Source organism: Panthera pardus, unplaced genomic scaffold (genome assembly GCF_024362965.1).
Source record: "Panthera pardus isolate Hobbes unplaced genomic scaffold, ASM2436296v1 HiC_scaffold_22, whole genome shotgun sequence".
Lineage (NCBI taxonomy): Eukaryota > Metazoa > Chordata > Mammalia > Carnivora > Felidae > Panthera > Panthera pardus.
The window spans coordinates 52,245,196-52,258,454 of NW_026526788.1; the positions used below are offsets into that span (position 1 = coordinate 52,245,196).

Consider the following 13,259-nt stretch of genomic DNA (forward strand, 5'->3'; position numbering starts at 1 on the left):
GTAAAAATTTGTAAAAGTCACTTAGAGTCTAGTCACTCTAAGCCAACCACTCTAAGTTTGGCTTACCGATTTGTAGTTTCTCTTTTATAACCTCTTCCACTTACTGTAGTACTATGATTACCTATAGCTAGAGATCAGAATAATTCTTGGCTTACTGTGAACTATAGTGATGGCTCTGCTACACTGACAAGCATATCGAGTGCTTGCAGAGTACTGTAGAACATATATAATTTCTATTTGATTAGATTTCCTAGCTTAGGTAGTGAACCATTTATTTTTTTTATTTATTTATTTATTTTTTTTTTATTTATTTTTGGGACAGAGAGAGACAGAGCATGAACGGGGGAGGGGCAGAGAGAGAGGGAGACACAGAATCGGAAACAGGCTCCAGGCTCCGAGCCATCAGCCCAGAGCCTGACGCGGGGCTCGAACTCACGGGCCGCGAGATCGTGACCTGGCTGAAGTCGGACGCTTAACCGACTGTGCCACCCAGGCGCCCCAAACCATTTATTTTAAGCTTATTTGTTACTACAAATTTCCACAGCAAGTATGTAAGTTTAGAAACCTCTTTGAAGTGGTTCTAACTGTATAAATATATTTATGTCAAAGTTTGTATCTTTTTTCTTTTTGGTATAGGTAACCTGCTGTCTTCCAGTGTCTCTGCATTAGACACAATTACTACAACAGCACTGGGATCGCTCACATCTGTTCCAGAAAATGTGTCTACACATGTTTCTCAGATTTCTAATATGATATTAAAAGAACAATCATTAGCAGCAGAAAGTAAAACTGTACTTCAAACATTGATTGTTAGTAAATCTCTTAAATTATTTTTGAAGGGTTACTTCGCAAAGTCTTCAAAAACAATGCTAACTGCTCTTTCATTTTAAGCTTTATCAGAAATGGTGATAAACATAGCACTTTAAGAGTAGGTTTATATTTTTAAAGACAATATAAAGACCGTTTTTTTTTTTTCTCCCAGAAAGATTAATTTCCAAATGCATATAACCAACCTTTAAGACTTTTTTCACTTATATCTTGTAACATTAAGAGCAGGAGTTAATATGCCCAGTAACTAGAGAGGGCAGGTTTAGCACCAGATGAATTCAAGGGACCCATGGGTTGTTAGTTGGCTCAGAAATTGGTAAGTCATCCTTTCCTCAAGGGTTCTGCAGTGGTCGTGCTGATGTTACAACTGACCCAACCAGAGGGGATAGAAGATGGTTAATTTAAAACTACACTAATACAGAAAAGTGCAAGAAAAACAACCCCTAGAATTCTAGGAACATATATGACAATTTATGGGATCAGATCTGTGTGATCAAGCCTTTCTGGGCCTTAACTGTAAGATTCTTTTTTGTAGTTCTATAGAAGCCACTCATCTAATTACACTTAGTATTACCTCTTTCATAGCTGATTTGAATAATACTCTTTATTTTGTAATTGTATGATTTACGTATGAAGTTCTTGGCCATATCACTTACTTGGTTTTCTTCTTGGTGCAGGCTCTCTGCCTCCCTTTTAGAGTCTAACCTTATTATTATTATTATTATTATTATTATTATTATTATTTTAAATCAGAGGAAATGCTTTAATCAACATCTTCCAAATTTAACCAGTACTAAAAAGATTAAAGAAACATAAACGAAATTAAAATATGATATTCAAAAGGAAACCAGAATTAATCTACTCTTGACATTCTCCTTTTATTTCAGATGTGGGATGGAGAATGCAATTAATCTGCATTTCCAATTGCTGCCAATTAGTGAATTTCCTAGGTGTTTAAGCTACTAAATAAATCACCTAAGACTTATTATATAATTTACAGTGTAGTGATGATAGCTTTCTCTTCATTATTAATTTATTAAATGGAGTCTAACCATATTGGTTGAACATTTTCCAAGTAAATAACTACAAATGTTAGCTGACACTCTGCCTAGATTCAGTGCTTATATGACACTATTTGATATATTTCTTCATTCACCCAATTTGACAAAGTTAATAGATGCTCAGTTGGTACTAACTTTTGGGAAATTGATTCATGAACTAAATGCTAAGACTGTGTATTGATGTCTTCCTACCACGTTATATATGACTTTGTAAGCATTGCTTGAGTCAACAGAGATGACGGCTGCTCCTGCAGAATGAGTTGGAATGAGTGTGATAGCTTTTCTTTCCAAAAAAATACCATTAGCCTTTTTTTTTTTTTTTAAGTATTCACTAATTATTTCTATTATAGCTCCTCACCCTGCCAAGTGAAGGGAACTTAGGTTCCTTTTTGTAAAAGGGGATTTTTTTTCCTTTTTGTAAAAATCCTCAGTCTATGGTATATTCTCAACTTTCCATATACCTTGACAAGAACAAGAACTTTAATGAGTTCTTCAGATATGATAGCATGTAAGTCACCAAGTCTTCAAAGTTAATTAAATACCTCCAGCTGAAAGCCTGCCTTTGAAGGCTATTTGGTCTCTGCTTTTTTGACTAGTAACCTAAGCTTATTTGAAATTTATTTTGTTAAAATGTATTTGCTTTTTTAAATTTTTTTTTATTTAAAAAAAAAATTTTTTTTTAACGTTTATTTATTTTTGAGACAGAGAGAGACAGAGCATGAACGGGGGAGGGTCAGAGAGAGGGAGACACAGAATCTGAAACAGGCTCCAGGCTCTGAGCTGTCAGCACTGAGCCCGACGCGGGGCTCGAACTCACGGACTGCAAGATCATGACCTGAGCCGAAGTCGGCCGCTTAACCGACTGAGCCACCCAGGCGCCCTGTATTTGCTTTTTTAAAAAAAAAAAAAATTCTTTATTTGCAATGCTGAAATCCTTAGAAAAGGATGGTCATTTTCCCCTCTTTTGAATTCTTTGGACCTCTATTGCGTTAGACTGTTAAGAATCTATTGTATGCTACATGACTATTTTCTTAATTACTATAGGTAGGAATAAGTAACTTACGGTGAATATAAACTCTAGAAACAAATAGGCTCTGTAGGCTATAAAGATTAGACAATGGAAAGTTAGAATTTTATTCTGCATGTGTTAACAAAGTATTTAAGATACTATCATTAACCACTCAGGTTTATGAAAGTGAAAATATTTTTTTAAAAGACTTGTTTATTTTTAAAACCAGGATGTACTTAAGACTGACCTTCTAAGTTCACTGGAAACAACTTTATCCCCCACTGTGGTGTCTATACTGAAAATCAACAGTCAACTGAAGCATATTTTCAAGACTTCATTGACAGTGGCTAGTAAGGTAGCAAATGTTATGTTCTTAATTTCTCAAAATCAAATTGTTGTCTAAGAAAGAAATTCCATGTGTCTGTGGCCACACTTGTCTACAGTGCAAAAGCCATGGGTTGTGAGTTGGAATCTGGAGGAGAGAAGAGATAGGATGCTCGCTGCCATTGATGTGATCACATCACATGGCTAAAAAAAAAGAGAGAATGATCTTCAGGATAAATATTTGTTTACATAGTAGCATGTATAGCATGCTGTCATGGGTAGGTAAAGAAGACATGCATATTCATGTATACATGCCTATGTATACACATCTGCCTAAATATGCATAAAATATCGCTGAAAGTGTTTAGCAGTCATCTCTTGGAGGTAAGAGTGGCATTGAGGTTCCAGGGGCTAGAGAGGAAAGACTTCTCTCTGCATACTGTTTTCTACCTTTTCTATTTCGTATGTGTTCCAAAAAAGACAAACTAAAACAAAAAAAATTTTAATTAAAAGAAACTAACTTTTTCCTTCAAAGATAGAAGATCAGAAAAAGGAAATGGATGGCTTTCTCAGTATGCTGTGTAACAGTCTACATGAACTACAAGAAAATACGATTTCATCCTTGGCTGAATCACAGAAGCTATGTGAAAACTTAACTGAAGACCTGAAGACAATAAAAAAAATCCATTCACAGGTATCTCATTTAGGTGATTTGGGGAGCATAAAAAGGAAGTTTTATAATCTTTAACTTGATAATCCTTGTTATGTAATCTGAATGCTGTAGAACTAATTTAAGAAATCTGAAAATACCATAGCCGCTCTTGCTTATAACAATAGTTAATACAAAATAATTAAGAATACTTTTCTTGATCAATTAGTATTTCAGGATTTGCTACATTTAGAACCCTATACGAAAGCACAGTGGAACAAATAAGACAATCCCTTTATCACACCAAGATGAAAGATGAAACTATAGAAACATACATTTGGGGGTACAATTAGAAGGAAATGGTTATAATATTTGCAGTGAACATGTATCTGTAGCAAACCTGATAAATTGTTTTTTTCTATGGTAACATGGATGGTTATTCTTTTTCATAAGTTATGCTGTGCTGTATCTTGCTATTTCTGTCTCATTGATGTCAGACATTTGAATTGTAAATACAGTTCTTTTTATTGATTAATTATAAATATAATTCATGACTTAACCTTCTTCCATGTAAACTGTTCTTCAGTGCATGAGGTTTTAAACCAAAAGCAAACCTCCAAACCAAGGAAGTCATAATCTCTGAAGATGAGATACATGGAAAACAACTCCTGATATTCCTGAGGCCCGAGTAATGAGTGTGGAAAGTTTTATTAAATGAGGCCAGTTATTACAAGACAGAACTCTTTGGTCAATAAAACTATTGATATGACTTAGTGAGTAGTAATGGTTTCCTTTTCTTTGGAAAGTGAGGGAGAGGAAATTCATATCCATGTCATCCAAAAGGAGAAAAGAAACACATCCAAGATTTTTAGGCAAGAGTTAAAGCAACTTCAAAGTAAGATTATTCGTTTCCCTGATTGATAAACATGAAACTTTTTGGAGAAAGGCTTAATGTCAGAAATTAGTGAAAGTAATAGTTAACATTTATTGAGCCACTCACTATGTGTCTATTCAGTACAGATACAGGTTCTGTTATTAGCCTAGTTTTCTAATGAGGAAACCGAGGGCTTGAAAGCATGTAAAGTATTTAGGTCCTCTGATAGTGGTAGTGGTGATTGTAGTACCTGAAAGGCATCTACCTTTTTTTTTTCTTTTTTAAGTTTATTTATTTTGACAGAACGTGAGTGGGTAGGGACGGAGAGAGAGTGGGAGAGAGAATCCCAAGCAGGCTCCACGCTGTCAGAGCAGAACCCAACACCAGGCTCAAACCCATGAACTGTGAGATCATGACCTGAGCCAAAATCAAGAGTCAGCTGCTTAACCAACTGAGCCACCCAGGTGCCCCTGAAAGGCATCCACTTTTGAGTGGCTCTTCTGTGTGTTTCTAGAACACAGTCTTGCAGTTTGAAATTGCAGCAGTTTCTCATTATCTCTGCATCAACTTGTCTAACTTTTTAGGCTTATGTTGTAAGGTACATCAGCTTTTTATATATTAGCTGTTTTGAAATGTTTAAAATTAATATGCAATGGTTTAAACAGAAACAAAATACCTATGATCCGAAAAGTATTTTAGCATGAATGGTTTGACTTCTCTGGCTTTAAGGAAGTTAAGTTTACTAAGTGAGCTATTTCTCAGGTATTCTAGAACTTGAGGTTAGCACTAACAACAATTATGTAAAACTCTGAACACCTATTTACATGCAGATAATTCTGATATATCTGCATTTTCCTCTACTTTGAGACTAATACAAATACTGACAGACTTCATTCATAATCAGTATTGGGTATGTGCTGTCAGCTGATGTGTTATTTAGAGATGTTGGCCAACTAATGGACCGAACAGTGAATAAGATTGCTGGGCACATGTTCAGCTCTTTCTGGGTCTTTAGTGTAGCTTCTTCATATTGTATATTTCAGTCCCTGTCATGTTGTGTGCCTTATAAGAGCTCGCTTTTAAAGATGCCAGGTATGAGAAAAGGTAAAATTACACTTTATGAATATGATCCGGCCAGATTCTGTAAAATATTTCAGCTTCAGTAATTAACACTATTTTTGGACTGCTTGACCCATTAGATGATCAGCATTACTTTTCCCTTCTAGTGGTGTTATCAGTTTAGAAGCAACTGGGTACTGTATATCTGTCAAAGTGCTTCTCATAACATAATGTGACATCTTGGTGTGTTTGCTTAGTTCTGAGGTACACTGAAGGTAACTTGCTACAAATTAATAGTTAAAATAGCAAAGTTTGCTAATTATTTACTTTTTGAAAAATCCCTTTAATATTATCCTTTTAATATCACTTCTGCTGCTTTCCTCTATGGGTGAGAGATGGAATTAAAGATCTCTTGTCAGGAATTTGTATCATTCTCACCTATGGGAAAAATACTTCCATGTAGTATGGAAGAAAAGTTCAGGTGTCGTAACTTCAACCTCTTCCTCTCCCACACCTTTCTTACAGGAACTTGACGAGCTAATCAGTCTTTGGGCAGAGAGATTCTGTGCCTTGGAGGAAAAGTGTGAAAACATCCAGAAACCACTTAGTAGTGTCCAAGAAAATACAGAACAGTAAGCAGTTTTTAATTCTCTTTATCTCTTCTCTGCCTAAAATTATTTCAGAATAGAAGGCTTCAAACAGTACAGATCTTATCAACCCAGTTTCTCATTTCTAACATTTTATTGTTTGCTTTCTCATTCTCATTCCCTCTCTCTCTTCCCCACCTCCCTCTGATATTGTATATAGAGAGATCTTTTCTGAACTAGCTATGCATAGTTTGCAGCCATGATGCTCACTGTCCCCTAAATACTTCAGTCTGTATTCCTAAAAATAAGGACATTCTCTTATATAACCGTAACACAATTTTCTAAAGCAGAAAATTAGTATCAGTAATTCCTATTACCTAATATACAGACCTAATTCAAATTCTGCCAATTGTCTCACTGATGTTCTTTGTAGGAAAAGAAAAAGATTTTCCTTCTGCTCCAGGATTTAATCTAGGATCACACATTGCATTTGATTGTCATATTTCCTTTAGTCTGAGTAGTTCCTTAGTCTTTGTCTATAACCTTTTTTCAACAGGGTAGAATATTTGTTTAGTACGGTGTCCCTCAGTTGGGATTGGCCTTCAGGACTAGTTGTAGTTGTCAAGAACAACACAGTTGTGATTTCCTCGTAGCTGTTTTCAAGATAGTTTTCCTTATCTTTAGTCTTTGGAAGTTTGATTATATATTTCTTTGAGTTTATCCTGTCTGGATTTTCTCAGCTTCTTAAATCTGTATACCCTTATGTCTTTCACCAATTGTGGAAATTTGAACATTTTCAGCTCCATATTCTTTCTCCTCTGCTTCTAGGAGTTTGGTGACACACATGTTAGATCTTTTATTATGGTCTCATAGGTCTCTGAGGCTATAGATATTTTCTTTGTTGTTCAGATTGAGTAAATTTTATGAACTGTCTTCATGTTCCTCTGTCATCTTTTTTTTTTTTTTTAATTTTTTTTTTAACATTTATTTATTTTTGAGACAGAGAGACACAGAGCATGAACGGGGGAGGGGTTAGAGAGAGAGGGAGACACAGAATCGGAAGCAGGCCCCAGGCCCCGAGCCATCAGCCCAGAGCCCGACGCGGGGCTCGAACCCACGGACTGCGAGATCGTGACCTGAGCTGAAGTCGGAGGCCCAACCGACTGAGCCACCCAGGTGCCCCTCCTCTGTCATCTTTAACCTATTGTTGAACCCATTCAGTGAGGTGTTTCATTTCAGTTATTAGAGTTTTCAGTTTTAAAATTTTCATTTGCTTCTTTTTTAATCTCTTCTTTTCTTTGCCTAGATTTTAATTCTTTTTTTTTCTCCAAAAGAGTTTTAGTTGCTCATTGAAACATTTTTGTAAGGCTGCTGTAAAATCCTTAACAGATTATTCCAACATCTGAATTATCTCATATCTCAGTGTTGGCACCTGTTGTCTTTTCTCATTCAAGTTGTGATTTTCCAGAATGGTTTTGATTGTATCTTGAACATTTTTGGTTTATGTTAGGAGATTCAGAATCCTATTTAAGCCATCTTTTTTAGCAGGCATTTACTCTGTTTAGGTTTAGTGTGAAGGTCCTGGCCCATTTTTGTGAGCTCTGGTTCCAATGACAATTTTATTTTTGATGTTCTTGCAGTGTTACTCTGATATGCTTCATTTGGTGCTACCCATATGAGAAAAATTTGTTCTGCTTTTGATGGATGAAGTGTTCTATACAGGTCAGTTAGGTCAAGTTGATTGATAGTATTTTTTGAGTCATCCGTATCCTTACTGAGTTTCTGCCTATTCTATCAATTACTAAGAGAGGGTGTTGAAATCTCTGACTACAATTTTAGATTTGTTTATTTCTCATCAGTTTTATCAGTTTTTGCTGCACATATGTGATGTTCTGTTGTTAGTTGCATACACATTTAAGGTTGATATGTCTTGGAGAATTGACCACTTTATCATTATATAATATCCCCTTTTATCCCTGGTCATCTTCCTTGTTCTGAAGTCTACTTTGTCTGGAACATATTAGTACTTAGCTTTCCTTTTATTACTATTTGCATATAATGTATCTCTAATCCCTTTACTTTTGGGCTAAGTCTTTAGATTTAAAGTGGATTTCTTGGAGATAACGCATAATTGGGTATTGCTTTTTCATCACATTTAACAATGTATCACCTTTAACTGGTGTGTTTAGGCCATTCTCATTTGAAGTATTGATATAGTTGAATTAAAATCTACCATATTGCTGGTTTCTTTTTGTTGCGTCATTTGTGCTTTGTTTCCTTTTATTCCTTTCCAAATTTAAGTTGAGGATTTTTACATTTTCATTGTATCTCTTCCATTGACTTATCATTTACACTTTTAAAATTACCTTTTTAATTAGTTTTTCTAAGATTAATGATACACATTTTTAAGTAATGTTAATCCATCTTCATGTAATTTACTGTTTCAGGTGTAATCAAAGGACCTTATAGGATACATTCCCAATTTCTCCTCATCTCATATTCATTGTTTTCATATATTTTGCTTCTGTATATGCTATATACACCCAGTACACTGTTATGCTGATTGCTTTATCTTTTTTTTTTTTTTTTTTTTTAGTAGGCTATACACCCAGCATGGAGCCCAGTGCAGGGCTTGAACTCACCACCCTGAGATCAAGACCCCAGCTAAGATCAGGAGTTGGTGCTTAACCAACTGAGCCACCTAGGCGTTCCCCAGTTCCCTATTTTCTTTTTTAATGTGGCTACGTTATGTTAACTTATGTGGCTCACATTATATTCTGTTGAACAGTGCTGCTCTAGAATTCTAGCTATCACCTGTTTTACTACCTAACTCCTGTCATGTGTCTTCCAGTTCTGTTGATGATCCTATTCCTTATATCATGTCCCATTCTGAATTCTTCTTTCTAGATTCTAGATCTAGAAAGTTTCCCTACTTTTAATTCCTAGTCTCTAAACTTCAGGACTTCTGGCTTCTTCCATAGCTCTGAAGGGAATACTAGAGTAGGATTGAAATGGGAAGGAAACTATGATATACTCTTTAAGGCCTATGCAAGCCATTTTTCCTGTCTTCCTGATATTTATTCAAAATGTTTTTTAAAGTGTGGTCCAGGAACCATGTAAAAGAATCAGCCAGGAGTAGGGCCCAGGAATCTAGGTGAGGTTTATGTATCCTGAAGTTTGAGACCCACTCAGTGCCTTTGGTATTTATCATGGATTATGGTCACTTATGAATAAATTTCATCTTCCTACCAGGTTGTGATTGCTTGAAGGACTAGATTTGTGTTGATGGTCTCCAGCCTCTTACTTGAATTTCGTTTCCTTTTTCAATCATTTCCATTTAACCTATAGTTGAACTTTGGTTTTCAAAATAGTTACTCCCTCATTTGGTTTCCTCACATGGTGTACCACCTAGTGGTAATAGAGGGTAACTTTCATTCACCAAAGTTTATCTCTGTAGTCCTGTAACAGGACTTTAGTTTTACACCAAGGTTATATTGCAGTGTACTTGTGTGTGCCAGGTGTATAGTTTGTCACATCCCATATAATCTTCTTAATTATTAAAAGCCTTATCGTTGACTTTGTTTGGTAACATTTATAATTTTTATGATGTATTTAATGTCATAGGCAAGGCAAAACTGCTTAAGAACAGAGTGCTAGACTGATTGTGGACACTTTAGGGATTAGACTAGAGTCTGTAGGTGATGCCCTTAGATAACATAATCTATTAGGAGGAATGAAACACATAGATAGATTTTATTTTTAGTATAGTCATCACTCTAAGAGGTACAAAGTAAAGCATTATATCTGGAGGAGAGCTGGGAAGGGTTTTATGAGAAAAGAGACATTTCCAAAGGTCACTTAATGGCAGATACATCAATCTGCTATGAAAAGACACCACCTAAAGCATCCATTTTCAATATAGAAAATTAATTAAGAACATGGGCTCTGGAGCCAGACTGCCTGGGTTCAGATATGCCATTTTTGAACTGTGTGATCTTGGGTAAGTTATATATCTTTTGAGTCTTAATTTTCCATTTTTAACAATGTTATTCTCTTTTTCTATAGGAAATCTAAGGATATAATCAGCAAAACAACCTCATATAATACACAATTTTGTGCTGATTGTGATGGCTTATCACAGGAACTCAGACATTTTAACCAAGAAGGTACAAAACTGGTTGAAGAGTCTGTGAAACACTGTGATAAACTTAATAGCAGCCTGGAACTAGTATCTCAAGAGACTGAACAGAGATGTGAGGCTCTGAACAAAAGCACACTTTCTTTTTCTGAACAGTGGGTATCTTGCTTAAATATAAGGAAAGAAGAACTTCAGAACTTACTGGAGGTAATAACTTTGTAATTGGAACTTACTTTGGAGAGAATAGTGATAATCAGGAAATTAAATACTCTTGGATAAGAATTGGATTGAAAACAGATATTTTTATTTTTTTAAGGTTTATTTTGAGAGAGGGTGTGCACGGGGGAGGGACAGAGAGGGAGAGAGAGAGAGAACCCCAAACAGTCCCTGCACCAGTAGTGCATAGCCCGATGTGGGGCTCAAACCCACAAACTGTGAGATAATGACCTGAGTCGAAACCAAGAGTTGGGTATTTAACCAACTGAGCCACCCAGGCAGGCTCCCCCAGATGATATTTTAAAATAATGAATGGTTAGGGTGACTGGGTGGCTCATAAGTTAAGAATCTGACTTCGGCTCAGGTCATGATCTCACGGTTTGTGAGTTCAAGCCCCACACTGGGCTCTCTGCTGTCAGCACAGAGCCGGCTTCGAATCTTCTCTCCCCGCCCCCTCTCTCTACCCTTCCCCCCCCCCTCAAAAAATAAATAAAAACATTAAAAAAAATTAAAATAATGAATTAAAATTTTAAGCATAAATAGTTGGTATGCTTATACAAGATCTAGTATCATGTCCCCCAGAGCTTGAAATTATTTAACATGTATCTGATCTGTCTTGTATCTATCCTTGGTTTTTGACTTATTGGTTCCTTCAGTTAAGGGCACTCTATTTGGATATGCAATTCAAACCTGTTATTGCTTTAAGATACTGTTTTGATTGTTCAAAGGATACTTGATAGGTTTGTGTGTTTGCTTGATCCTAATACTTACATGAGCCCTTTGTGGCTTGGTTTTTCTTTCTGTGTCATAAAAGGATTTTACTAATATTCTCAGAAACTGGGTAAAAGGATGTAAGTATTTTAAGCTTTATAAGCTATTTTTACCAAGAGGAATCAGGGCTAATGGAGAAATAGGTGAGTTCAGATTTGAAACCAGAAATATACCAGATAAGCCTAGAGATCCTGTCATACTAGAAAGTAAGAGAGCTATTCAAGATTAGTGGGGTTGTATCAAAAAGAGATAGGAGTCTACCTGATGACACTTCTTTGTTTAAAGATGGTACAGTTTGTGTATCAAAAAGAATAATTGCTATAATAGATTAAAATACATTAAATATATTAAGGCTTGTGAATTCATACAAATTTCTTGGGTCTCCTTTGGATCATGCTAGGGAAGCAGTGCATTATTTTGAAAACTGGTAAATAAAGGGAAAGAGTTGAGCATCCATCTCTCTTTCCGAAAAGAATTCTATCTTGGTTTAGCAGGGTAGTGGATGAAGAAAGGGTTTCATAGAAGAATCCCAGCTAATAAAATGCAGAAGAAATGACAGAATTGGAAAATCACCATTTTGTAATTCTAGTGAGATAACCCTTGTGGACATTAATGACTGCTTATACCTTTTGATGCAAACTGATGGAGAGGAGAACTTTATTTTTTTAATGTTTATTTTTGAGAGAGAGAGAGACAGAGCACGAGTCAGGAAGAGGCAGAGGGTGAGGGAGAGACAGAATCCAAAGCAGGCTCCAGGCTCTGAGCTGTCAGCACGGAGCCTGATGCAGAGCTTGAACCCACAAACTGCGAGATCATGACCTGAGCCGAAGTCAGACGCTTAACCGACTGAGCCACCCAGGAGCCCCAGGAGAACTTTATAATTAATAGGGTGACCACATTCAAACTCACGGATAAATCTTTTTTTTTAACCAATTAATCTTTCTTTTTATGTTTATTTATTTATTTTTGAGAGAGAGAGAGAGAGAGAGAGAACGAACAAGTAGGGGAGGGGCAGAAAGAGAGGGAGACACAGAATCTGAAGCAGGCCCCAGACTCCAAGCTGTCAGCACAGAGCCCAGTGCAGGACTCAAACCCACGAACCATGAGATCTTGACCTGAGCCAAAGTCGGATGCTTAGCCAGCTGAGCCATCAAGGCGCCCCTCGGTTAATCTTTTCTTAGAATTTATTTTTTTATTTTATTTTATTAAAAAATTTTTTTATTTTTATTTATTTATTTTTAATATTTTATTTATTTTTGAGACAGAGAGAGACAGAGCATGAGCAGGGGAGGGGCAGAGAGAGAGGGAGACACAGAATCTGAAGCAGGCTCTAGGCTCTGAGCTGTCAGCACATAGTCCGACGCGGGGCTTGAACTCGCAAACCACGAGATCATGACCTGAGCCAAAGTCAGATGCTAACCGACTGAGCCACCCAGGCGCCCCCCCCCCCAAATATTTTTTTTTACATTTACTTATTTTTGATAGAGACAGAACACAAGTGGGGGAGGGGCAGAGAGAGAAGGAGACACAGAATCCGAAGCAGGCTCCAGGCTCCGAGCTGTCAGCACAGAGCTCGACACAGGGCTCGAACTCACAAACTGCGAGATCATGACCTGAGCCGAAGTCAGACACTTAACCGACTGAGCCACCCAGGTGCCCCTAGAATTTATTTTTTTTAAGTTAACTCTACTCCCACTGTGGGGCTTGAATTCATGACCTCGAGATCAAGAGCCACATGCTCTA

General features: G+C 36.5%; 1 protein-coding gene and 1 long non-coding RNA gene across 2 annotated transcripts in view; one reads left to right on the forward strand and one right to left on the reverse strand.

Annotated features, from left to right (window-relative positions):
- Positions 1-13,259, forward strand: part of KIF11 (kinesin family member 11) — a 44,398-nt gene that overhangs the window by 24,512 nt on the left and 6,627 nt on the right. The window contains exons 14-18 of the mRNA XM_019445092.2: positions 637-809; positions 3,128-3,253; positions 3,758-3,916; positions 6,330-6,436; positions 10,457-10,736. Of these exons, the coding sequence (XP_019300637.2) occupies positions 637-809; positions 3,128-3,253; positions 3,758-3,916; positions 6,330-6,436; positions 10,457-10,736 (845 nt within the window). The remainder of the gene's footprint in view (positions 1-636; positions 810-3,127; positions 3,254-3,757; positions 3,917-6,329; positions 6,437-10,456; positions 10,737-13,259) is intronic.
- Positions 1-13,259, reverse strand: part of LOC109264660 (uncharacterized) — a 39,927-nt gene that overhangs the window by 776 nt on the left and 25,892 nt on the right. The window lies entirely within an intron of this gene.